Below are 27,096 nucleotides of genomic sequence, written 5' to 3'. Positions count from 1 at the left end.
GCATGGATCAGCCACACTCCTTTTAAAACCAAGTTTTACAAGGGCTTCATTTAAACACTGGTTCCAACACCTTCCACTTTGTTTGAGACCATAAACAGCCTTTTTCAAACGCCAGACTGCACCATTCCCCTCTTCAAACCCAGGGGGTTGTCTCATTAACACTTCATGGTCTAAATTTGCATGCAGATATGCAGCATCAACATCAAAATGGTGCACTGCTAATTGTCTTACAGCAGCAATAGAAAGCAGTAAACGAAAAGTTTCACTCTTTACAGTGGGAGAAAATACTTCATCATAACTCTCCCCTTTAATCTGAGTGAACCCTCTGGCTACTAATCTGGCTCGAAAACGTGGTTCCCCAGATGCAAGGGTTTTCCTTTTGTAAACCCACTTGCATGACACCACTCTGCCACCAGGTGGCGGCATTATGACCTCAAACACTTTGTTACGTTTAAAAGAATCCATTTCTTCTTTCATGGCTTGTTCCCACAAAGCGCGTTCTCCAGGGGGTAAGTCTAAGACTTCATTATAACTTTGTGGTTCCACACAACTCACATTGCATACTCTCACTCCTCCTAGGGTCAAACGTTGAGGAGGTACACCCTTGTTTGAACGTTGGGAGCGCCTAGGCACAACTACTTCTTCTTCCCCCCTTATCTCTGGCTCTTCTTCCTCTTCCTCTAGAGAAGAAGTATTATCTATTGCCACATCTTTTGGGGAAATCTGTGCCTCCTCCTCATCCTGCTCCTGTGTTGCCAATGGCTGAGAAGAAGCCTCTTCTCTCACTTGCAGGGGCAGTAGGCAGTCTGGGTTGGCATGGATCGCAGTCCATCTGTCCTGGTCAGTGAAGTCTGCACTTCGTGACAGAACCACGCGTCCTGGGCGTAAATTGAAACGCCATCCTTTGCCATAGGACTGATATCCCACAAACCGCAGTTTCTGCGCTCTAGCGCCCCCTTTCTGGCGCTGAGCTTTGGGAATATTTACATGTGCCCAAGAACCCCAGTTATGGAGCATTTTCCACTCTGGTTCTTTCCCAAACAACACACGATAAGGGATATCTTTTATAGAGCTAGACCAGGTTCTATTAATCAAAAAGTTTGCTGTGAGAAAAGCCTCGCCCCACAGCCTATGGTTGTGACCCAATCCTGCATCCACTAGCAGGCAGTCCTTTACTGACTGTATTACAGCCCCACGTCTTTCACACAGACCATTTTCAGCAGGGCTATAAGGGTTAGTCAAGCGATGAGTGATCCCCTTACGTCGCAACCATGCCCCAAATTGTTTGTTCAGAAATTCTCCGCCCCTATCTGTTTGCAGCTGCACAACAGGCCGAGTGAAGAGCTTTTCAACTTGGGCAACCCATTCTCTGAATGTGGGGAAACACTCAGATTTCTGCTTTAACAAAAACAACCAACTAAAACGTGATTTATCATCTATTACCAGAAAAGCATATCTGGCGCCCCCTTCAGTCTTCTGTGGAAAAGGGCCTATCACATCACAATGGACAAGTTCTAAAACCTCTTTAGATACTCTGTCACTTTTAGAAGCCACAGGCTTCCTCTTAGATTTGGCCATTTTACATACATTGCAATCTAGGAAACAGTTACAGCTATTTACTTTTAGGTTCTTGCACACCTTTTGCATTTCTGAAAGCACACGGAAATTGGCGTGACCCAGTTTTCTGTGAAGTTCATGTATACACCCCTTATGAACTGGCAAATTATCCTGAACCACCTGGGCTGCTTTAACAGGCTTGTCCTGCATTACATATAACCCATTTTCCAACTTTGCATGGCCACATACCTGAGTTCCATTCTTTATCAGACAGCCATCCTGCGTGAACTTAACACTATACCCTGCTTTAATCAAACAGCTTACAGACAGCAAACAATAGTCCAAACTGCTGACAAACAGAGTCTCTGGTAGAGTAGTGTTCAAGCACTGCAGGAAACATGTTCCCTGGCCATCAATCTTGCTTCTATGACCATCAGCAAGATAGATTGAGTCTTTTCCATCAGCTGGCTTCCCCAGGGTCTTAAAGTCCTCCCGACAGTTGCAGATAATCCTGCTGCTCCCAGAGTCCAGCAACCATGTTCCTAGAGGTATCTTCCTCTCCTCCCGAGAAAATGCAGACACAAACTGAGCAGAACGCGTGTTCTTCTTCCCTGAAGAGAACCCCTTCTGCTTACATTTCTGTGTCGATTGCTGTCTCTGCTCCATGTTGTCTCCTGGAAGTCTTGCCCTGCACTGACATTGGAGATGCCCGGGTTGGTTGCATCTATAGCACCTCCTCACCACCATGGCCAAGTCCAAACCCTGGCGTTGCTCCATTGGCAGATTCTGCTGCTGGCCCCCTTTGCTGCAACTCCTCCGCTCTTGGAGTTCAGCCTGTCTATCTGACCTTCTTTCTGCTTCTTCGGTCAATCTGCCAACCACATACTCAAGGGTCAGATCTCGGGGACGCATACTCTCCATGCTGTTAATCACAGGCAACCAGCTTTCAGGCAAACTTGAAAGGATAATGTATGTTTGGTCAGTCTCATCATAACGCTTACCTCTCTGCTGTAGTTGTAGAAACAGAGATTTCAGCGTTTGAAGATGAGTTGCCAAACTCTCACCTTCTTTCATAACAGTCCTGAACAGCCTTCTGGTCAGAGAAATTATAGTTCCAGCAGTTTCTCTGACATGCATTGCCCTTAATAAATTCCAGCACTCAAACGCTGTGCTGGCATTTGCTACATGCAATAACTGAGAGTTGCTCAAACACAGCATAATTTGGGCACGGGCCCTTTCATCTAGCCGTTTTTTCTCAGCAGAGTCAGTTCTCAAAACCTCGGTTTCAACACAGTCCCATAGTCCATCTCTCCTTAACAACTGCTGCATTTTAATTGACCAACTCAGCCAGTTGCTCTCTGAGAGAAGTTCAAAAGGGATGCCTCCCCCAATATTTACAACTTGGGGAGACTGGAAATCTGCCATCTCTGCTGGTGCTTGCTGAGCCCCTTCTGTGGGGCCTCCAGCAATCTCTCCTGACTCTCTCTTTAGAGTCCAACTGGATGGTCCTGGTTGGCACTCACCGGCTTCTAGCTGCTGCCTCTGTTGACCCTCAGGTCCCGCCCGGCTCTGCAACTGGTGTAGCCGCTCTGTGAGTCGCCTACTGTGGTCCTCTAGCTGTTCAAACTGTTCCAGTAGCCGACGCTGAGTGCTTTCCTGATCCTCAGATCCTAGCCGCTCCAGCGTCGCTGCAGACAGTTACAGCTTGCCACCAACTGCTCCAACGCACAACCACTGGCTCCAGGCATCACCAGGACTCACCAGCTCCCTGCTGAGATGCTGTCAGTCGTTTTGCACTCTGCACATGCTCAGAAACACTGGGCCCATAACCTGTCAGTGTTTGTAAAAAGCAAAAAAAGGAGGAAAGGGTTCTGACCTCCCTTTGTCTCCTCGTCGGCACAAAAAAAAGTCCACGAGAATATCCTTGCAGAGTTTTATTATCAAAAGTCCTTGTGCAAAACACGACTGAATAACTATACACACCAGCACCAACCAACCCAAACACCAGCCTCAGCACAAACTAACATTTCTCACTTTATATATACAACTTGCTGCAAGCCGCTGAGTCATGCTGACCCAGCTTTATTCGCATTAAAGAAACAGCGGCCATTTTAGCTGTGACACATATGGCTGGGTTTCTTGATTTCTTCTGGGGAAAATTTAGTTGGTTTGCCTTCAAATATTTATCCTTTCCTTGTATAGCATATGTATAAAGTTATTCAGAGCAGTGGAAAGTACATGTGTATATAGCAAATAAACTATGTATATGATATGGTATTATCTTAAAGCAGCAGGAATGGAAAGATGAGGTACTAGCAAAATGTTTCTAAATTTAGAGAAATATACATTTTAAATTATATTTGGTGCATATGTTTCTAATTTAACAGATCTCTTCTCTTAGCCACTAATTAAATTTTGTAATAAGACTCAATATCATTTTCATGACCTGGAAAGTACAGTCCATGAAGCACTCCTTTCAAACCCACCTATTAATGCCTATGGGTCATTCACAGGAGGAGTACTTTGGTGAATTGCACCCCTGGTTTAAATTGTACTACAGTTTAAGAATTAATGGAAAGTATTACATATTATGTGTAGGTATATTGTAGTTCTAGAATTTCATCTTATGTAGACAATCTAGCTATAATTTTGACCTTGTAAAAGGGTTTGACACCCATTTAATTTAACACAGCAGGCACCCCATAAGTACAAATTAATTTTTTTGGCTTTCTTTTGGTTCAGTCAATATAATAAAAACTTTTTACTATATATTATGGTGCCGTCACCAGCGGGTGGCAGTGGTAACTAAAAGTTGCTGACTTGCTTTTGGGAACATTTTTCTTATTGTTCCAATGTGACAAAAAAGTTTAATGAGCTGCCTTCATATAAGTTTTCGTAGAGTCATTTTTAACATTAATTAATTAGCTGTCTATCTTCATGTTTCAGACTTCTTTTTTAAAAAAGTGCAACACATATATTATAATAGGATGATACTAGTCCGTCTTTGAAAGTTTTAGCTTGAAAACAGCTATTTTGTTGTTAAATAATTTTTATTAATGTCAAAAAATGGTTATACAGGATTCTGCAAAATTCAGGAGCCGATGGCAATATACATAGTCCATATATAATAAAAGGTCACTCTTGAGCAAATATAGACATAAAATAAAGCCAAAATAAAAAAAAACACAGGTATATGAATGCATGGCAGGTAGCAACTAGAACAATTTATAGCATAGACAGAGTGGTTAAACAAGACAAAGTTATAAAACACGAACCCTATTATACCAAGGGAAAGTAATTAAAGTATTCAAATGTCCTGAGTCGCTCTATCAGCCATATTCATTCACAAGCCGAGAGGGGTGCTCAGCCATATTCCTCCTTGCTTAAAAATAAAAGAAAGTCAGACCAAAATAAGGTAGGTATGAAATCATTCTTCCAACAAGACAATATCCCACACTTTAGTGTACCAAGTAGTAAGATTGGCCCCGTCTAAATTTGTCCAAAACTGTGCAGTTGTCATTCTAGCTGTCATATGTAGGTGTGCAATCAAAGTTATCTAAGGAGCAACTTTATTGTTCTATGGACCCCAGTCTCTGAGCAGCGAGAGACTCTAGGGGTTCCTGCACTTACCTAGAGTTTGGGTTTGTTAGTATGAATGTTAATGCAGACTGTGGTGACTTTAGGATACATGGTGTTTTTTTCATATACTGTACAGTGGTGCCTCGCAAGACGAAATTAATTCATTCCGCGAGTTTTTTCGTAGAGCGAGTTTTTTCATCTTGCAAAGCACCAGGGCGGGGAGGGGTGGGGAGAAGCAGGGCAGCTGCCGCAGCCGGTCCTTGGACTCACCCGCGCCTTGTGGACACCGCGCGACGCGGCGGGGCTCAGGAGCGCAACTCCGGCTGCAACGCTGGCTGCTGGCGGCAACGGCTCCTGAGGGGAGCGCGCGAGGGCAGTGGGCAGCGGCGCGAGGCAGCCAGAAGGTGGGAAGTTCGGCCGGAAGGTGGGAGGGAGCCGGAGGAGCTGTCAGCAGGAAGGTGGGAGGGAGCCGGAGGAGCGGGGAAGCGAGCGTGCGTGCAGTGACCGTCGCCATGACAGGAGAGGCAGGGCTGTTTCGTCTAGCGAAGCAAGCCCTTTGGAAAATCCGTCTTGCGAAGCACCTCAGAAAACGAAAAACCCTTTCGTCTAGCGGGTTTTTCGTCTTCCAAGGCATTCGTCTTGCAGGGTACCACTGTATATGGTTTTATTTTCACTCTGTCAGAAAAGCGACTAGCCAATACATGAATTTTAATATAATAATAAATGACTACAACTAGGATCATAGTTTGAGTCTCTCATTTGCACTGAGAGGTATACACCCATGAGAAATATACCCTGAAAGTCAGGGCCAGCACAGCCATTGGGTGGGGTGAGTCCATTGCCTCAGGAGGCAGAAGCCCTGTAGTGGTGCCCTGTGGATGCTTCGCCATCTTCACTGCCTGTGAAGAAATGGCACTGATATTGGCACTGATTTGGGGTGAAATCGTCGCAGTTTATGATGAGAGCTTGCTGAAATCACACCAGATCTTGTGGAGTGTGAGAGGTCTCTCCCCAAATTGGTGTGATGTTGCCCCAAATCAGTACTGCTGCTGGTGCTGCTCTTCCACCAATGGCAGAGGTGGCGGGGTGGGTAGTGCAGGTGTTAGCGGGGTAGGTTGAAATGGGATGTGCCATCCCTGGTTATAGTGGTTTAATTTGTCTGGAGGATGAATGGTGCTTTGGCCAAGGACCGCCACCTCTGTGTCTGAAAAAGTTAAGAAAAACTTGACCAAGCTGTCATGGACTAAAATAGCACTGAACATTTTTGTCCGGTCAAAGGCGACTATGGGGTTGCGCCACTCATCTTGCTTTCAGGCCTAGGGAGCCGGCGTTTGTCCACAGACAGTTTTCTGGGTCATGTGGGCAGCATGACTAAACCGCTTCTGGTGCAATGGAACACCGTGATGCAAACCAGAGTGCGTGGAAACACCGTTTACCTTCCCGCTGCAGTGGTACTTATTTATCTACTTGCACTGGTGTGCTTTCAAACTACTAGGTTGGCAGGAACTGGGACAGAGCAACGGGACCTCGCGGGGATTCACACTGCTGACTTTCTGATCAGCAAGGCCAAGAGGCTCAGTGGTTTAGACCACAGCACCACCCGTGTCCCTTTTTTTATTGGAAGGCTGTTGAGAGAGAGAGAGAAATTACTTTTATATTTTAAAAATTCCTCAGTTTTGGACGCCTGTTTCGTTGCATACACTGTTCTGACTTCATAAGCGATGTTAGCTATTGTGCATGGTTTGTTTTTTTGACTGTCACCGTCCAGAAAAAATGCTGAAGAATTCAGACTTTCTGATAATATAGATCGTGAATGTTTCAGATCATAACCTACTTCCATGGAAGTCAGTGCAGAAACCAGGTGGTGAAGACAGTCAGACATGCTCAGAATCTTCATTACACTGAGTGAAGTCATTAGAACAGCAACAATAATACCACAGAAAACATTATTCACACTTTCTAATTGGGTATATTATTAATATTGCAGGATTCATTAGCGTGGTCATTTCTTTAAAGATAAAAGGGATGTCTGCTGTTAAATGGGAATACTTTTCTAAAGTATAAAATAGTACATGGTAGAGTAAAAATGGTTTTTAAAAAATCAAACAGGCAGCCAGGTAATTTATAGATCCAGGGCTTTATTAATCCATCTGGAATGATTACTGTTTTATAGTATGACAAAAAGTATGCAAAGCACTTGGATTTGTTAAAATGCTATGTTTTGAGCAATTTGTTTTGCAAAAGAAACATGCAAAAAGCATATGCTATTATTTTTGTCCAAAATCCAGTAAAAGATAGATTTTCAAATTACTACCATATGTGTGGAGAATTTGCTTTGAACAATAACTGTATTATGGGTACCAAAATAATTTGTTTCAATTGAGTTTCTTCAGTAATAAATAAATAAAATCTTTTAGTTCTTACATTTATTTGGCTTCTTTTAAGATCTTTCAAAAAATATTCTACCTCAACAATAAGTAATTGAAACTGTACTTTGTTTGAAATGTGTTACAGTAGTAATGTTCATAGCTATACAGACAATTACAGTAGCTGCAGGAAAATGGCTATAAAATTTATTTTAGATCCCTTTTATAATTGCAGCCCTGAAGCAACTTGCCCTGTTAATAGTACCGCTGACACTGTTCTGGGGCAAACCATTTGAGAACTGTGGCTTTGAATTTGGTTAAACTAAAACCGTCTGGGGGTTAGGTGTTCCATAAGATAAATTAATACTTCATAATTCAATTGCTACCTTGCTTTTATATCAATGCAGTTATGAATGCATGGAAAAAATTACGGGGAAGAAAAATCTTTAAAGTTTTCATGGAGTCCTGTATGCTTAATTTTAAAATATAGAACACCATAGATTTTAGGACCTAGAGGAAATGTACTTAAAAACCCCCACTACAGTCCTGCATGTAGTTTGACTGCTTAAATGTCAGCAAAGTTAATGCAATTGAAATTTTCTTAAGTGTGTATAGGATTGCAGCATATCCAACCAGAGCAAAGGAAAATCATTGTATTTTACAACCCTTTGCTTAAACAGCCTATATTTCTTGAAAGCAGAGCAACCATAAAGGAACTATTGGCAGAAAGAATAGATTACCAAAAATAGGAATGTTTGAAGATTGCCTTTTTGGTCCAAGTCTTCAAAAGACTCTCAATGGGCTATTAAACTTGTATGGAGCATTTATGGACTTATTACCAAATCATGAGCACACAAATGTTTAGTATGCGCTATGCCAGTGTTGAATCACATAAACTCAGCATAACGATTATGTTACCATAACGTTGCAGGTGAACATGCTAGTGCAAATGTTTAGGATACAGACAAGTTTGACTAATACAAACTAGATTTGTGTGTATCATATGTTCGGACTAGGGATCTAAATAAGTTAGAACCAAATGAATCATGCTCTGTGTTAAATCCTGAGAAAAGCAGCTTGGGGAAAGGGCAATTTTCAGAGCTGTAGGGTAGCGGGTGCTTATACTTCACCTATCAACCAGCTGTAACTTCCCCGTACTCCTAACTCCTTTTCCCTTTCATAAGGTTCTAGACTTAAATTTGTCTACACATAATGCAGCTGCTGTTGCTTGCTTCTTTGTGCTGTAGCAACCCACAGAAGGGTTTTGCTAACAGCAAAAAAGTTTATAAGCATTTTACAAACTCATCTCATTGCTCATTTAAGTAGGCTTCTTTTTAAAACAGATTTGGGAGTGTAAATAATAAAATTCTGTGTTGCTAGAGGTATTTTAGCAGTTTCTTAATTACATGTCTTGTTCACAACAAACTTCTGGTGACATGATTCAGGCAGGTAGCCGTGTTGGTCTAACGCAGTCGAAATATATATATAAAAATAAAAAAATTGTCCAGAGACTACCTTAGAGACCAACTCAAGCATGCACATGAAAGCTTATACCAAGAACAAACTTAGCTGGTCTCTAAGGTGCTACTGTGGGCTTGCTGATCAGAAGGTTGGTGGTTCGAATCCCCATGATGGGGTGAGCTCCTGTTGCTCAGGCCCTGCTCCTGCCATCCTAGCAGTTCGAAAGCACGTCAAAGTGCAAGTAGATAAATAGGTACCACTCCGGCAGGTAGGTAAACGGCGTTTCTGTGCGCTAGTCTGGTTCGCCAGAAGCGGCTTAGTCATGCTGGCCACATGACCCAGAAGCTGTACGCCGGCTCCCTCGGCCAATAAAGCGAGATGAGCGCCGCAACCCCAGAGTCGGCCACGACTGGACCTAATGTTCAGGGGTCCCTTTACCTTTACCTTTAAGGTGCTACTGGACAATTCGGATGACATGAAACATGATGGTGGTACTTTGATTATTACAAGTGATCTGATTTCACCAGCCACACAAACTCAGTAGAAATAGATTTGCCCCCCAAAATGTACTAATAGTTCCTGTGAAAAAAATATGTTTGGAAGCATTTTTAATAGCAAAGGACATTTCATTGGCATTCTGTGCTGTTTCAGTATGATGCTGTTCAGCTTTCCCCCCTTTTTATGCAGAGATTTGAAAGGTGTGATAGTCACACTGAGTGATAGCGGTGATCTACAGTGCTCCTACCTTGGTACAGATCCATCTTTATTTCAAGCTCCAAAAGTTGAGGCTCGGGATATAAATTATGAAGAATATGATGCAGAAATGAATAAACTTCAGAAAATCATTAAAGAAGCCAGAAAACTCAAAGGTATGGTTCACCCCCCCCCTTTTTATTGATATTACATCAGTTGTGGTTGGTTGGCTGTCCATTAAAATCTAACTATAGGATTTATCTTTAATTTGTATTTAATGAAGTAGCTATGCAAATAAACAAATTTTTCACTATGATTTTAATTCTCTTCCCACCAATATTAAAATATCTATGTAGTAGTAGTAATGGGTTATGCCATTTCCCCTAAAAATAAAGTTTGCTATAACAATTCTGGCAACAAATTTACAATGAAGGAATAACTCACCTAGAAAAAATACCTCTGGTTCTTCCATGTTTGTTGTGTTTTAAACATATATAAATGAATGTTAATTGTAAGTCATCTTGGTAATCCAGGTATTTCCTGAAAGGCAGAATATAAATACAGTGGTGCCCCGCAAGACGAATGCCTCGCAAGACGGAAAACCCGCTAGACGAAAGGGTTTTCCGTTTTGGAGGTGCTTCGCAAAACGAATTTCCTATGGGCTTGCTTCGCAAGACGAAAATGTCTTGCGAGTTGCTGCGATTTTTCCCCGCTCCCCACCCCCTTTTTCTAAGGCACTAAGCTGCTAATAGCCTTTTAACAGCTAATCCGCTAATCCCTTAAGCCTTTAATAGCCGCTAATAGCCGCTAAACCGCTAATAGCGCTAATCTGCTAATGGGGTTAGGGTTAGGGTTCGCAAGACGAAAAAACCGCTAGACGAAGAGACTCGCGGAACGGATTTTTTTCGTCTTGCGAGGCACCACTGTAACTGGAAAAATATATAATTTATATAGACACTTAGAAAAATGTCCATAGAGTCCCAGGAAGAGTTAAGATGTTCACCAATGACTTTTCCATCCTGGAGCTCTTCCTGGAAGAAGCCTTTGCATAAAAAAAGAGACTGCTGTGACAGAGGGGAGGAATGGACAAGGAATGGGGAGAACTGGAGCTGAGAAGCAGAAAGAGTCCAAACCTAAGTTGACCGAGGAACATAAAGCGCCAGAAATGAAGCAGAGTGGGAGCATCTGTAGCCTCACAAGGGATCTGGCCACTCACCTTCCCCTTTCCTTCCTTCATTTTCTGTTCTGGTAGCAGAATAGCATTCAATAATTTTCCTCTTCTGAGTGCTCTCTTTCTTCTACATTCCCAATAAAGGCATTTGTTTTTTGAAAGCTATAACTGTACATGGTATGGCACTTCTTCCCCCCGCCAAACAGAACCTGTGAGGTGTGTGTGTGTGAGAGATATATATATTATGCATGCATGTTAATGTGGGGTAGCTACTTCCAATTTTTGCACACCCATTGCCGTCATGTGATCCTGGAGGGGAGGGCAGCTATGCAGGATGAATAAAGGGTTAAAATCAGGTTGCCATACATCTGAGAAAACCCTGACATGTCCTCTTTTGGGGGGGGGGGCAGCATCTGGGTGGATTTTTACACTTTAAAAGAAAATGTCCGGGTTTTTTGGGAGGGGTGAGGTTGTTTTAGGGGGGCATGCGCATGCTCGGGAGGGCGCTGTGCCCCGGAAGCGCCACAGCGGAGCGAGGCTGTCACAGTGAAGGTTAGGTGGGAGCTGGGGTCCTTGCCTCCATTTGGACTGGCAGCGGCTCAGGGCACCGGTGGCGCCCCCCCCCCCCACTGGCAGCGGCTTGGTTTGCCCTCTTTTTTGCTCTTCAAGATATGGCAACCCTAGTTAAAATGTGCTTCAGGGGCTAAATAGACCTTGGAGGAGGTGTGCTCTAGGTCAGTGCCCCCCACCCACCTGGCCGCATGGCAATGCACATGTTCAGCCCTTGATTCCCAAGTGGGGAGCAGAGGCAGGGCTCTTAAAAAAAAAAAAAAAACCCTCTCCAGTTCTGCTGTCACTTTACCTGGCTTTCCCAGCGTATGCTGAGGTTTAAGAGGGACTTTGGCACATTACCTGCCAGTGGGCCGCTTCCTACATGCTCCCCTTTTCTCACCCTGGCCTACGTTTCCTACCTGATTGAGTTGTTTGTTTTTTAAGGTGCTGGTTTTGACCTTTAAAGCCCTTTGTGGCTTAGGGCCCTCATATTTACGGGACCGCCTCTCCTGGTATGCCCCGCAGAGGACCTTAAGGTCCATGAATAACCAAAGTTTAGAGGTCCTGGGCCCCAAGGAAGTCACACTATCCTCCACCAGGGCCTTCTCAGTGATGGCTCCAACCTGGTGGAATGCTCTGTCCCATGAGACTAGGGCCCTGCAGGATTTAACTTCCTTCTGCAAGGCCTGTAAGACAGAGCTATTCCGCCTAGCTTTCAATTTGAACTTAGCCTGAACTTTTATTCCCCTTCTCTCCCCCCCTCCCCTTTTTATGAAGATTACCCGCTCTGGGATCCCACAGCTAATTCTCCCCTGGTCTCCTCACTGGCCCAAATAGGACTAATTTAGCCAGCTAGCCCTGGTGATCACCTAATGTTTACTGGGTGGATTTTCCCCTAAATTGATTTTAGAACTTTGAATTTATTGTTATTCATGCTTTTATACTGCATTTTATGCTTTTTTTTGTTGTATCACAATTAAGTGTTTTAAATTTGTTGTTAGCCACCCAGAGCCTGGTTTTCTGAACTGGGAAGGGCGGGGTATAAATAAAAAATTATTTTATTATTATTATTATTTTAAAACACCCGTACCTCCTTGTGAACCAGGCAGCTTCCCTCCTTTATTTTTAAACTTCTTATCACTTGACAACAGCAGAACACGGAGACCTCATTGCTGTGGTCCTCTGGCTACCCTCATGGTTTCCCCACAGCACACTGGCCCAATGCACTGTGGGAGAATTATACACCATGTGGAAATCAAGATGGCAGCCATAGAGCATCTGCTGGCAAGCAGCAAAATTTTTAAAATAGAGCGATTGGCTTTGAAGCGGTCTGAAATTTCAGCAGGTGAGAGGGAGGGGCTATAGGTCTTGATGGCTACTGGGGCAACAGTACTTTTCTCCCTTTCCATCTTTCATTTGTTTTATTTTCTTCCTTTCCCTTTAATTTACTATTTACTTTATGCCTCCTCTGTGTTGTTTTATATAATAATGTCTCTGGTATAAGGAGGGCAGAATAAGCTAACTGTGAAGGAGAAGGTTGGCTTTGCAAGAGGGAGGCAGTTTGAAAGGAATCCTGTAGTTAAATTTTGATGAAAATTTTGAAAATATTCTGAAATAAAATGTTGTAAGTAAAGTTTATATGAATATAGGTCTTTGTTGCATTAACAAAGTGTGAGGATGCATATGTGAGTAGAAGCTGAACCTTTCAGATCAAGGTCAATAAAAAAAATATGGAAAAGAACTTTGTTATAAAAAATAATAATCGTAACTTTGTTACTATTCAGTATCCCTCCCTTTGGGCAAGTATTCACCAGACTATAACTTGTGAATCTCCACATACGGGGTTTTATCCTAAGTTGAAACTTCAGCTCTAAGTCTCAATAACATGGTTATGAAATCATTGACTAAACTTCCTAGTTACCTGTTTTTTACAGACATTGTGCCTAAAATGGAAAAAAATGAAGATTTTGCACTTCTTGTGACGGTCTCACCTGATCTTGATTCAGTGTCTGTACGTAACCTTAAAACTTACAAATATTCTTACAGAGATTTGTTTTTATAGAAATTGTATACTGTCAAACCTGATAGATAGTGCTTATAGCATTTTGTTAAACTAATGAACACTGAGCGTATATTTAGAAGAATGGCCAGGAGCCCAAAAGCTACTCAGGGACTTGGTCATGCCCAGAGAGATTTTTAAGTAGATCCCCATGCCATATCAGTAACTGATATAAGCAGTGTTGTGTCCATGAAGGTCAATTAACATTATTATTATTTTTTTAAAAAAAGTTCACTTAGTTACAAAAGTGGCTTGCCCTACCTTTTTTGGGTGTGTGTCCACGTGCTATTTTGAGAAATGTAAAACCAAGCCACCTGGTGCAAGAAACTAGTCGTGCTTAATTAACAGTGGCTTTCTTGAGTGAAGGGGCGCGGGTGGCGCTGTGGGTCAAAGGCTCAGTGCCTAGGGCTTGCCGATCGAAAGGTCGGCGGTTCGAATCCCTGCGGCGGGGTGCGCTCCCGCTGTTCGGTCCCAGCGCCTGCCAACCTAGCAGTTCGAAAGCACCCCTGGGTGCAAGTAGATAAATAGGGACCGCTTACTAGCGGGAAGGTAAACGGCGTTTCCGTGTGCGGCTCTGGCTTGCCAGAGCAGCGATGTCACGCTGGCCACGTGACCCGGAAGTGTCTTCGGACAGCGCTGGCCCCCGGCCTCTTAAGTGAGATGGGCGCACAACCCTAGAGTCTGTCAAGACTGGCCCGTACGGGCAGGGGTACCTTTCTTGAGTGAGGCTGTTTCTGTTCTCTGAAGTCTTATTTACTTTTAACACTAACACAAGCTTGCTGATGCACAGAAAAAAAACCCCATAGCTGCTTTACTCCTTCCTCTTTCCTGTTGCTGCTGCACTATTGGGAGTTAAGTCATGGTTTGTCTTATTGTCATGTGCAAACCCGGGTTTCTGGTTTGTCTTGCTCCAAAGAAACCATGACCCGTAACCAAGGTTTGTTCTTGGTTTAGAGTGCTGTTTATAATATAAAGGATCACTAACATTGAAGAAAAAAATCTGTAAATGTAGCATCTATATTGAACTTGCAGTCTTTAATACTGTACCATCAAACGTTTACCTGATAACTAATACTGAGTAATTGAACACATCCTTAATAATTAGACTTAATAGTAAATTATATAAGAAATTCATAACGGACCGTCAGAATGTTTTTATTGTACCTTATGCAAATATTGCCAATTTCCATTGAACGTAGCCATAGCAAACCCCATAAGGATCATGTGTATTTGATCTGCTCCTGTAGCACATTTGGGCCACTCAAGCAACATGCATCAGGATTCTGCTTTGTTAAATTACAATAAGCAGTAGGCAGATCTTAATTTGAAAATGTTTGTACAGAGAAAATAAATTTTGAAATGAAATGTTAACTTATTCTTTTAGAAATCTTGCACTACTGTACAGCTACAGAAGGATGAATGAAATCCTGGTTTGGTTATGACTGTGCTTCATTGCTATTGTTGGCATGGTGCTCAGTTGATGAATGATGACAGCCTAAACCACAGTAAAAAGAAACTGGCTCCCTATACTAAACTATGTTCATGCACCACCCATCACATGTTTATTTGATGCTAGTTGCTGCTTGCTCCAGAAGCTCAACTCAGCATCCTGCTCCCACCAAGAGCTGTCAATCAAATGTTAATCCACCACTGTTTGCCTCCAACTGTAAATGAACATTGGCTATACTCAGGCATCCTGGCAAACCATGGTTTGAGCTAACTATATTTTAGAACACAAAGGCAAGCCCTGGTTTAAAGCCACTTTTCTGCTTTCCTTTTCTGCTCTTTTGGCATTTGGCTTCATAATTTTATTCTCATCTCCATGGTGTAATAGCATGTGGAGGCAGAGTAATTGATTTAACTGTGGCTTCTTAATATCTTGGAAGATAAACTCCTGTAAAACAGAAAAGATTGGAATATGTTGGTTTAACTGTATGTACAGAAAAATCTTGCCTTTTGTTTCCTCTTTTTATATACAATTTTAAGCAAAGATTTTGAAAAAATATTTGGGTGAGATCCAAGACATTAGCAAAAGACGTTTGATATGCACAAACTTATCTGTCACATAGAGTAATAGTCACAAGCATATAACATCCATTGGATTTGGCTGTTTTACTATACTGAGAACACAGCTCCAGTGAGTTGAATGGCTGACTGATTGGGCTGCCGTAAATATTACCCAATATTTTTGTGCATCTGAATTCTTTTATTATTGTTTTAAGAACTCTACAGTAAGTTGAAATCTAGCCATACAATATGTTCATTCCTGTGTGATACTGATTTTGCTGTTTCTGTGTGTTTTTTCTTCTTCACAGCAAGCCATTGAGAGTGAAGTAAAAGCAGAGGTGGTTCCTTCTGTGACAGTAAAGGTATTGTGCATGTTGGGACTTTAAGACCAAGTATAACACTCAAAAGATTCAAACCATTTTTTTATATTTAGAGGGGTGGTTCTAGAAAATATACAGAAGTGACTGAGATTTTGGTGATTTACATTGCTTGTGATATGCATTAAAGAAATAAAAATTAGATGTATGCAGTGCTTTTTTTCTGGGGATATGCAGGGGTACGCAGACCCCTGAACATTTTGTGAATCTTTGTACTTTTGTCTGTTTACTGTATTTATTTTTCCCGATTTGAACTATAAAATGGTGGTTTTCTTGAGTCAAAATGAGAGTACCCCTAAACATTTTGTAGAAAAAAAGCACTGGATGTATACATTGTGGGTCTGTGTGTTATGGGGAAAGCTAAGAGAAATGCCTTCTGGAACTATGGAGAGGATTATGTTTAACAATCATAAACATTATCTATGGTCTTGGAAGTGAGCCTCTCTAGGAAGATGCTATCTTCTTGAACCAGGATTGACTCACAAGTTGTCATCGTTTGGATGCTTGCTGAGTTCCATACCCCATCAAAAGCTCAGTATGAACTCCCAGACCCACCTGGCTCCACTTTCTCCTCCTCCACTGTTGCATGTTCAGCTATCCTATTCAAGCATGCAAACAGTGACAGATGCAAGGAGAAGAAACAGCCTCTTCACTTTGCCTCGACCTCTCTCTTTTTGAGCAGTGGTGACGATTTATCTGTAGAGAGAGTGAGAGTGTACAGTAATCTTCTGTCTTCAAAAGTGAGCATAATGATTTTCAGAGAAATAATCTTTGTTGATAATTATTGTTTCAACGTAAAATACTGCAGCCAATTTATTTACATTTCATGGGCTTCCATCTGAGGTTCATGAGACTTGGTCCCAAATGTATATTGGATGACAATTGCTGACATTATGGTCTGCTGGTCAAATAAAAAACTTGGTCTCCAGCTTATGAGTTTATAAATACAATCATAATGTTGCTAAAACACACACACAATGTTTTATCTATAATAATAATAATTTATTATTTATATCCCACCCAGTGGTCTGTTAAACATTAAAAGCTTCCCTAAAGAGAGCTGCCTTCAGATCTAAGTACTCTAATCATGGTGGAAGCAGAAAAATCCTGAACTAGGTTGAATATCATATTGGCCTGAATATAAGCTGCACTTCCCCCCTCATGTCTGACCGTGAAAAGTTAAAGTGCAGCTTATATTCATGATCTTATGGTAAGCAGATAGGAGCACAGGGCAAACAATGCTAGGAGCATGATGAAGTGGCGCCCACCCTACATGTAGTCCCCTGCCCTCTTCCCCAAGGCCGGGAAGGGAGAGAGCGAGGAAGGGGAAAGGCTGCCAGCAACACAGTATGGCTCCCCCCCCCCCCCCGCAACCCAGTATGCAGCCAGGAGCGGTGGGGAAGGAAGCGGCTTATATTCTGGTATTTTTTCTTTTCTCTCTCTCCCCCCCCCCCCTTCCAATTTTAAACGTGCGGCTTATATTTGGGTGAGGCTTATATTCGGGCCAATACGGTATATACATATATACCGTATATGCAGATATGTTCTTTTTTATTTTATGTTCTTTTTTATTGAAACATCAGGACACTGGCAACAACACAAAAAAGAAAAGAAAAATAACAAAACAAAAACAATATACAGCAATAAAAAGAAATTAGAAAATAGATATTGACAATAAAAGTTACAACCAACGCATCCTTAACATTTACACCACATAAATATATATAACATAATATTTTGACTTCCTTCACCCTGATATCAGCTTTTTAATTTATTTCCTTTCAACTCTATATGCATATATGTTCACTACAATGGAATTAAAGGATGTTTTTGTTTCATAGATTTATGGCAGAGGGTGTGGGAATTTCCCAGTGGAGCATAATATTCCAATTGCATTCTATTCATTAAAAACTCATTTTATTGTACATAATTCTTTGGAAGATCTACAACTGATAAAAAGTACAAAATAATAGCACTTCAAAAGTTGTTACTAATTTACTGTTCCCTTTTCAGTTGCAATGTGTTCAAATTCACCTGGTATTTCCATAAATGCCTTTCTAATTTTTACTTCTAACAGATCACTGTGGAGGGCAAACAGCCGACACTTGCAAAATTATCAGTATGTGTTCAACCTCCTTTAGCTTTGACTCATGACAAATTCACCTTGAAATTAGGTAAATGTTCCAGCTTTGATCTATAGTTATTTCTCTTTTTTGTCCATTGCCTATCAAACTATTGGTACTTTTTTGCCCATTGCCTATCAAACTACTGGTACTGGTATTCATTAACACTGTACTCTTTTTCTGAGACAGATATGTTTAACTTTGAGTCTATATTCTTTCTTTCTTTCCCCCCTTAAAAATAGGTCCAAGTAACAACCTGTCATGTAAATAGTGATAGGAAAGCTAATCACATCAGGTCCCATTATAATACAGTGGTGCCTCGCAAGACGAAAAGAATCCGTTCCGGGAGTCTCTTCGTCTAGCGGTTTTTTCGTCTTGCGAAGCAACCCGATTAGCGGATTAGCACTATTAGCGGTTTAGCGGCTATTAGCGGCTATTAAAGGCTTAAGGGATTAGCGGATTAGCTGCTAAAAGGCTATTAGCAGCTTAGTGCCTTAGGAAAAGGGGTTGGGGAGTGAAAAAAAATCTCAAGAATCGCAAGACATTTTCGTCTTGCGAAGCAAGCCCATAGGGAATTCGTTTTGCGAAGCACCTCCAAAACGGAAAACCCTTTCGTCTAGCGGGTTTTCCGTCTTGCGAGGCATTCGTCTTGCGGGGCACCACTGTATATTCTTTCTTTCTTCCCCCCCTTAAAAATAGGTCCAAGTAACAACCTGTCATGTAAATAGTGATAGGAAAGATGGAAGCTAATCACATCAGGTCCCATTATAATATATAATTCCATTATATCAGTAATGGAAATTCTTAGAAATGTTTCTAAGAGGATACTAGGACAACACCAAGGCCCACCTGCCACTGGCTAATATGTATTTACAATAATAGAACAAGTAAATAGTCTAGAATGAAGTCTGCCCTGTTCTGTATTCTGTGTTTTCTGTATTACTTGATTTGAGCATCAGGCATTCTTAAATACTTGACTGCATCTCACTTGTTGTCCTAGTGCTTCCTCAGAAACACCCTTCCCGCGAGGACAGTGGTCACTTCTCTACACCAGAGAGTCAGGCTTTGGGCTTGAGAGAAAGAATGAATGGAACTTGATTTGCGTTAGCCGTCGGCCATAGCAACAACAAAAATTGCGATATACACAGAACAAAATAAAAAGCTGATTATATAAAACACAGCTTAGGGTCCTGAATCAGCAGTCAAATAGTGGACCTTATTCTAATTGCCCCAGCTAGAAGCCTTGCAACCTTTGCTTTGGGCTTGTATTGCCCAGTTCACAAGATTAATTGCTTTTGAAACTTGGTAAGACTTTCAAAAGCAGTTTATGATATGACACTGGGTCTTAAACAGAGCAAAAGACTCATATTAGATATTCCTACACCCTTGAGTCACCTAAAGTATCTCTTTGGAATGAGGGTAATAGTGAGCGGCCCGAACACTAGTAGCAAAGAACTGGAAAGGGGAAAATGTTCCGACTATAATGGATTGGCAGAATAAATTACAAGAATATGTGGAAATGGCGCAATTGACCAACAGCCTAAGGGGCAGTTCAAGACAAGAATTTGCACAAGAATGGGATAAATATAAGAGATATGTACAAAAATATGCTAGTGGTTTTTCATCTATGGCAGCATTTAATTGATCTTGGATAAAGAAATATATGAGAAATAAGAGCAACTGTCCAAATTGCTGTAAGAATGTATTAGAGAATATATAAAGAATAGATTAATAATGGTAGGTACATTCACTATTAGAATAAAATCATACAACGGGAATTGACAGGAAGTCCAAAGTCGTTATGATACTTTTTGTTAATAATAGCATAAAAAGTAGCATAAATACAGCTGAAGCTAAAGATTCATTATTATGTAAGAAAAGATAAGTATATGGTTGTTTTTTTTTCATTTTTGGTGTACATGATTGAAATTTCTGTTTACTTTAAGATATGTACTAAAGATATGTACTATATGTAATGTATTGTATGACTATTAATAAAGCTTGTTACATGTTTAAAAGAAAAGAAATATGTAGGTCAATTCTGTGTAGATTGCTAGCAGAGGTTTGCAGTCCAAATATTGTCCTTTTGCTTGGAAACTTCCTACTTTGTACAGTGGTTTCAGAGTACTTTTAGGAAATGCTGCCAGGGTAGAAATGTCGCTCAGAAACTCCCTTTGGCTAGTGAGCTAATTTTCAAATAACACAGAAACTTCATGAAGTACCTTGGGGCATTCCAGCGATAACACCCAATTTGTTAATAGTTTCATGTATGTTTGATGTTAATTTCTTAGTGGCATCACAGGATTTTGTCATAGGTATTTTGCCTTTAGTACCAGAACTGAAAGTGTTGTGCAAAAGTGTTTTTAGATTGAGTTTCATTACTTTACTTAAGCAGATTGTACTGCCTTTCATATGGTTTCACAAGGTGGTGTGCAAACAGGAAAAAGATGAAATGAGTCAGCTGTCAATAAAAACGACATCAATAAAAGTAATGACACAGCAGTGACCTGAGCAATTTTGCCAAAGAATCCTGCAAAACTGCAAGTCGTGTATTGATATCTGGCAAAAAGACTATGTTGTATAGTTCTAGATACAGTGGTACCTCGCAAGACGAATGCCTCGGAAGACGAAAAACTCGCAAGACGAAAGAGTTTTTCGTTTTCTGAGTTGCTTCGCAAGACAGATTTCCCTATGGGCTTGCTTCGCAAGACGAAAAAATTCACAAGACGAAAAAATTCGCAGAACGAATTAATTTCCTCTTGCGAGGCACCACTGTATATACTTTGAGGGACATAATTATAGATGATAAGCTTGGGATACTTGTATATCCATAGATGTAATTTCATCAAATTGTCCAGGAGGCCAGGAAACTAATGTAGATGGCTCAAGAGGCTGATTGCTAGGCTTCTATGGTGTTTCTGTGGGAATTAAGGAATTGATCGTTGAATAAATTTTGTTTCCACACTTTTAAGAATTTTAAATATGTATTGTTTATAGATGGATAGCACTGCATGTACTTTTTGGGGGAGGGTTAACAAATAGTGATCTATGATTCAATTACTATTTCCTTAGAAATGGTTTTGTAGAGTTACACGAAGTCTTCCCCCCAGTTGACCTTTTTGTCTTTATCTGTGTTTACAGAGTCATCTGTATCTAAAACAGTTGTACTCTCTGCCTTTCTAAAGGGGAATATCTCACCAGCAGATCTGGAAGGTACTGCTCTAGCTTCATATAACACAGCAACAGGTAAATATTATGAAAATTTGAATAAATGGGGAGGGGCGGCAGTGACTGTTTAAGTTTTTAACTGTGATTATTAAACTGTCATTTCAAAATACATTATTGTGTGTAAAACCATTAATTTGTCTTAGTGTGTTTGTAGACTCAACCATTATTAGCTTCCACCTATAACTGAAGTATCAATATTCTTCAAACCTGAACTGGAAAAGACCACCTTTAAGGGTTAGAAGTTAATTACACCTTCAGCACTTTCGATGAAAGTGGAACAATCTAGAAATATGTTTTATCAATATTGTTGTTCACTCCTGCACAGAACCAGAGGGTTAAACTGTTGTGAAGTCTGGTTATTCCCTTACGCTGCACTGCATTTTGGCTGAGCAATAGCACTTAAGATGTTTTGGAAGCGAAGCATTCCTCAGACAACAATGAAGCCACTGTATTAAAATTATCTGCTTATTTCACAATGTTTATTTCAGCTGTACTCTGGGAGATGGTGCTCTAACACATGTTGTTACCCATAAAAGGAAGTTTTGCTAATCACATTCTGTGACTGATGTGAAAATTATCTGTTAGTTTAAGGGAGAATCACTCTGTTAAGTGCCAAGCTAAGGCGCAAACTTAAAACACAAGGAAGTTGCACCTTCTTTATAATGATATATTTTTGCCATTTTAAGCAAAGCTGCATGGTGATACGAGATAATAAATTATAGCTGTGGCCTTTACAACACTTGTCTAACAAGCAAAATAGGTGCAATTCATAATTAAAACATCATGCAAGTGGACATCCACTCACGCAGAGTAGCCTTTCCTGTCTTCTTTTCCTTCCCTCTGCAGTCCCCCGTGTACCTTAAAAATCTGTTCCAGAGAATTGGCGGACCCTTTGGAGCAGATCTAGGGGGCATGAGGGGAGGGCTGGAGAGGAGAAATGTTGCACAAGCAGACTGATGTTATTGGCTATTAACATTAAAATTGCTGCAATCAACATTTTGAGAATCGGAAACTGAAAATAAGCTGTCTACTTCTGTAATAGACATTGCGTCTTAAAAATGACGTCAGATAATGAATAGTTTATGAAACTGATCATGGAGAGCACTATTATTTTTGTTGCCACACATCTCAGAAATAAGACCAGGTTTGTAAAATGTCTATCTCTGACCTTTAGCCACCAGACAAAATAGAGATAGTATAGTAGAGCAGAGGTTGGCAACCTAAGGCCCATGGGCCGGAAGGGGTCCATGAGGGTTGTTTAACTGGCCCATGAGCCACTCCCGAATTGCAGACTCTCTTCTGCAGCTCCGGAAATCGTGTCTGCACATGTCCGTGGCGCCAGAAAACGCTTCTGTGCAAGCCTAGAAGCCGAAAAACGCTTCTGCGCAGGCTCGATTTTGGGCATCTGGGCATGCGCAGAAGCGATTTCCGGTGCCACGGACATGTGCAGATGCGATTGCCGGCGTTGCGCTGTGCCCGTCTGGCCCACGGAGGATCTCCGTGGGAGTGATCGGGCCCATGCCCAGTAAGCCTTGCCAACCCCTGTAGCAGAGTATAGGCAGGCCCCCATTTACGTGCTTTCAATATGTGTACATTGTACTGAACCCGGCAGTGACCGGAAACGTCATAAAGACATCACTGAAATGTCGCTAAAAGAGTGGAGTGGGGGCAGGGGGAGCGTAACAGGGTGTTTGCAGGCTTTTCCAGTGGGTTTCAATTATACGCAATTTCACTGGCTCACACAGTGCCTCGGAACGTAACCCCCCACATACACGGGGGGCTGCCTGTAGGGCTGCCTGTAGCAAAAATGATTTGATCCCTATACTGCTTTAGGTACCATCCCTCATTTGCCAATCTCTAGTTAGACACCTAGAATACCAATTGTTCACAAGCTATAGAGTGCAGGCACATGGTGACCTTTCTGGGTCACAGGCATGCCATTGGTAGTACAGACAGAATCATTAATAAACCAAAATAAATTAAGATATCTCACCAACATGCCATAAATCATTTTTTCCACTTCAGGTAGCCCTTTAACTAACGCTGCTGGATATTTCAGTGGGACCTGCACTGTTGTGTTTGGTTCCTAACTTATCTTCCTCCTGGCATGGATACTCCATAGTCCTCTTCCTTTCTCTTTGCTTTCCTTCATCATATTCTCAGCTTTCTGTCCAATATTTTATGTTACGTGTTTCTTAGAGGTGGTGGAGGAGCAGCATAGCCTACATCTTACTTAAGGAAGCTAGGCTTCTCTTTCATTCTCAGTTAATAGATTTTTGTTGAATTTCTGTTATTAGTTGTATTTTGTTCTTTTCTTTCTCTTTTGCTTTCACTGATGTTATGGTAGATCTCAACCCAGAGGGTAAGTGAACGATAGGCTGAATCAAAATCAAAATTAGCGATAGTTGTTATTTTAAAGTAAAAACGTACATATGTGAGCTGCTGGTTGGCCCTTTAGAAGTGACTTCAAAAATACTTTGATGATACTCTGTTCCACTACAGATGCCAATTAGCTTAGCAACACTAAGATGGCTCTGTCACCAAATACCATTGTTGCAACTTTAAAAAGGGGAAACTGCTTGTTTCTTGTACATTCAAATTTCAATTGAATTTTCTGATTCCCCTCCTCTTCATTTCATGACATTTGACCCCACTGTTTATATATGCCTGTGAACTGCTACTGAAATAAGGTGCTACTGGAATCCTAATTGTGTTTGCTGGCATGAGTAACCAAATGTTAAGTCTATCTTGATGTTAATTTCCTTTAGGGATATTGTAGCCATTTAATTATTCATACGCAAATATAATAAAATCCAGGTTAGCCTGTAATTGTCAATTAGAAGTGTGATAACTTGTGGACTTTCATTGCTTGAGTCAGTGCAAATGTAGCGTTGGATCAAGGGATGCAATAGTGTCAAAATGTATCACTTTATTTTCAATTATATAATTGAATGGTTGTCACTCGCAGGAAAGAATATGACCCCACTGCCTTGGTGACCCATGTTCTAGGGGAAAAACAGATTTTATTCCTCTCTGAATGGTGTGGACAATTGCAGTCCATTTACTGACTTGCTTGCTTGTATGTGTGTGTGCGCACTTGTATTTTTACATAGTTCTGGTAGTTACCCAACTAATGAAATTCCAATGACAATGATTAACTGGTTATTGATCATTACATATTTTACTTTTTATTGATACTTTACAATCTGCGTGAATGATTTTGTTTTTATATCTGACTGCTGATGAAAGTTAACAAACCAAAATAAGAGTTATTTGAGAAAAATTACTGAACTCCTGTTCGAAGTTATTCATATGCTTAGCATAATGCCAGGAAATTGCTGTGTATTTTGAGGTCAGAAGATTAATATTTAAGAAAATATCTCTTGCAATCTTGCTTCCTTTTTAAAGACAGAGGTTGTTTTAATATTTGGGTTTTTTGTTATTGCATTTTTTTCTTGTTGCAGATTTTCATTTACCGTATTTTTTGCTCTATAAGACTCACTTTTTCCCTCCTAAAAAGTAAGGGGAAATGTGTGTGCGTCTTATGGAGCGAATGCAGGCTGTGCAGCTATCCCAGAAGCCAGAACAGCAAGAGGGATCACTGCTTTTGCTGCACAGTGATCCCTCTTGTTGTTCTGGCTTCTGAGATTCAGAATATTTTTTTTCGTGTTTTCCTCCTCCAAAAACTAGGTGCGCCTTATGGTCTGGTGCATCTTATAGAGCGAAAAATACGGTATATGATATTTTTATATGATATGTATGATCCTGCAGATCTTTTATTTTCAGTAGTTGCCCTAAACAAAGTCTTGTACCTAATCTCAGTATATTTAGACTTAACAATTACAAGACACACATGATTTGTTTCAGGTGCACCAAGAGTTTCCCAGTGCAAATTTCGATTACCATTGCGGTTAGTTTCCTCTCCAGCTCATCCTTCAAAGACAGCAAGCCAGAAGTTAACTATTGATACCAACAAGCCTCCAGTCAGCCTTGTTACCCTTTTCCCAGGTAGAACTTCAGTTAAGGATGCACCTCTGACATGATTGATTTACCTAGAATGCTTGAGTAATGAGCCATTTATTATCTAAAAGCTTAAATGAAAGAAACATTGGTTTCTCAATGTAGTTTGTACATTTAGAATTTTATCAAAACCCACTTAAGTTTTGCTAGCTTTATTATTGTTTTACCAGGAAGGTTTTTATGTGGAATTCTTATCACACAGTACCCAAATGAATTATATTGATATATTTTGCTTCTAATATATGCACCATTTAAATAACTAAATGCTGGTCAATTTGGTTTGCTGTGGATATGATGTTGTGGTTCGAGGACCCGATCCCCGCGTAGTGGAATGAAAACACAAGGACACGTGATATAAGGTTAATGGGCAAGAAAAGGCCACAACTTTATTGATTACAGCAAGTGAAAAGGTATTGGCTTGGGCATTGGATTACGTCAGCTGACTCCACCCCCTCAGAGAGGGGTGAGTCTAAAACAGGGGGGTTTATTCACCAGTAGGTGGAGCCTGTTGATGCTAATCCAACTATAAGCTCTCCCCTGATGTCACCGAGGGTTGTGCCATGGCCTCCCGCCACGCAGGCATCGGACAGAATACACGACCACCGGATTCCTTTAACGGAATACCCAAAATTGAAGGCGCAGGCGATGGCCACACCTAGCCCTTCGACACACCACAACACACTATTCCAATGCCTAACCTACCCACCAATACCACGAAAGTTGTGACGATTGCTACGAGGTAGGCGAAAAAACCAAAAAGCCTAATGCCAAATGGAAAAATTCCTACCAGGCCCCCCGGACAACCAGGGCGACCAACCTAAGGTCCATAGCAAGGCCAAAAGAAAACTGAGACCCTGAGCTCTAAGGGAGTGGAGGGTGGGTGACTCGCGACGGGACGACGAAGAGTGAGGCCGGAAGGCTGGTGCCGCAGCAATTTAGGCTGCTAAACACGCCCCCTTGCAGGCACCTGGTTGGGTGCCTGCCCGTGGGCGTGGGCGCCAGCCAGGTGAGTGGGAGGCAGGGGGCTAACGCCCCCTGCTTGAGGCGGAGTCCGGCTCCCGACCACAACCACTCCCCTCTCTTGCAGGAGGAGAGTCTTTACCCACACATGGGAATCCAATCCATTGTATAGAGTTTATGGTCTGGGTTAGATGCAATTTATATAACAACGGATAGTTGTAAAACCAGCATGAATGTTTGTATCTGATAGATAAAGGGACTTTGTGGTCCAGTGACATAATGTATAAGAAACAATGCATTGGCACATTCTCACCCAAAATTATTTGCAATATGAAGTCTATTGTAAACTTGAAATCTAAGTAGATTTATGGGTGCAGTGTTAACGGCATGGACAAACTGTGTAAATTATACATTTCATTTCATTTTATTTCAGACTTTGCTGATCAGGCTGATGAAGACCAGCTAAATGCTTTAGGATTTCAGTTATTAGGTGGCTCCCGAGTCACATTACTTGCTTCAAAAACATCGCGTAAGTATCTTGTTGAACTGAAGTTAATGGATGAGATCTTCACATGATAGAGTTTGTGCAATACTTTTGTCCACAGTGTGACAGAGGTGGGTGTTAACAGTAAATCACATGGAATAAGCAAAGTTAACTCTTTGTTCGAAGATAAAAGGTCTGCTCACAAGTGCCAGGCCTAATGAGCACAGCAACTCTTGTCCCTATGAGGCAGTTGTGGAGACTAAAGGTCCCCAGCTTCCCACAGTTGCATAGGTCTCCCCATCCCCCCTGGTCTTCCTCAAGCAATTGGGAGCCACTGGCATACTTGTCTTTGCTCCTCCCTCTTCATACCTCATTTGGTTTTGGAGGACCAGGAGAAGGGGACCTTGTCACAGCATTAGGGGGAGACACCCTGTCTTCTTCACCAGCCTGACTCATCTC

The 27,096-nt window shown here is 41.3% G+C and overlaps 1 protein-coding gene across 7 annotated transcripts in view; it reads left to right on the top strand.

The window, feature by feature from the left end:
- The window catches only part of BBS9 (Bardet-Biedl syndrome 9), a 228,402-nt gene that overhangs the window by 27,038 nt on the left and 174,268 nt on the right, over positions 1–27,096 (top strand). For all 7 annotated transcript variants that reach the window (XR_014503855.1, XR_014503856.1, XM_083407022.1 and 4 more), the window contains exons 10-16: positions 9,651–9,832; positions 13,314–13,390; positions 15,754–15,807; positions 17,900–17,996; positions 21,087–21,191; positions 25,041–25,181; positions 26,587–26,682. Coding sequence is in view for 5 of the 7 variants with exons in the window: in XM_083407022.1 (XP_083263148.1) it covers positions 9,651–9,832; positions 13,314–13,390; positions 15,754–15,807; positions 17,900–17,996; positions 21,087–21,191; positions 25,041–25,181; positions 26,587–26,682 (752 nt within the window). In the remaining 2 variants the exon portion in view is untranslated. The remainder of the gene's footprint in view (positions 1–9,650; positions 9,833–13,313; positions 13,391–15,753; positions 15,808–17,899; positions 17,997–21,086; positions 21,192–25,040; positions 25,182–26,586; positions 26,683–27,096) is intronic.

This window comes from Podarcis tiliguerta (genome assembly GCF_965153285.1).
Source record: "Podarcis tiliguerta genome assembly, chromosome: 12".
In the NCBI taxonomy this organism is placed as follows: domain Eukaryota; kingdom Metazoa; phylum Chordata; class Lepidosauria; order Squamata; family Lacertidae; genus Podarcis; species Podarcis tiliguerta.
Note: the sequence above shows the minus strand (reverse complement) of the source record. Positions and strands in the feature narration are given on the sequence as shown.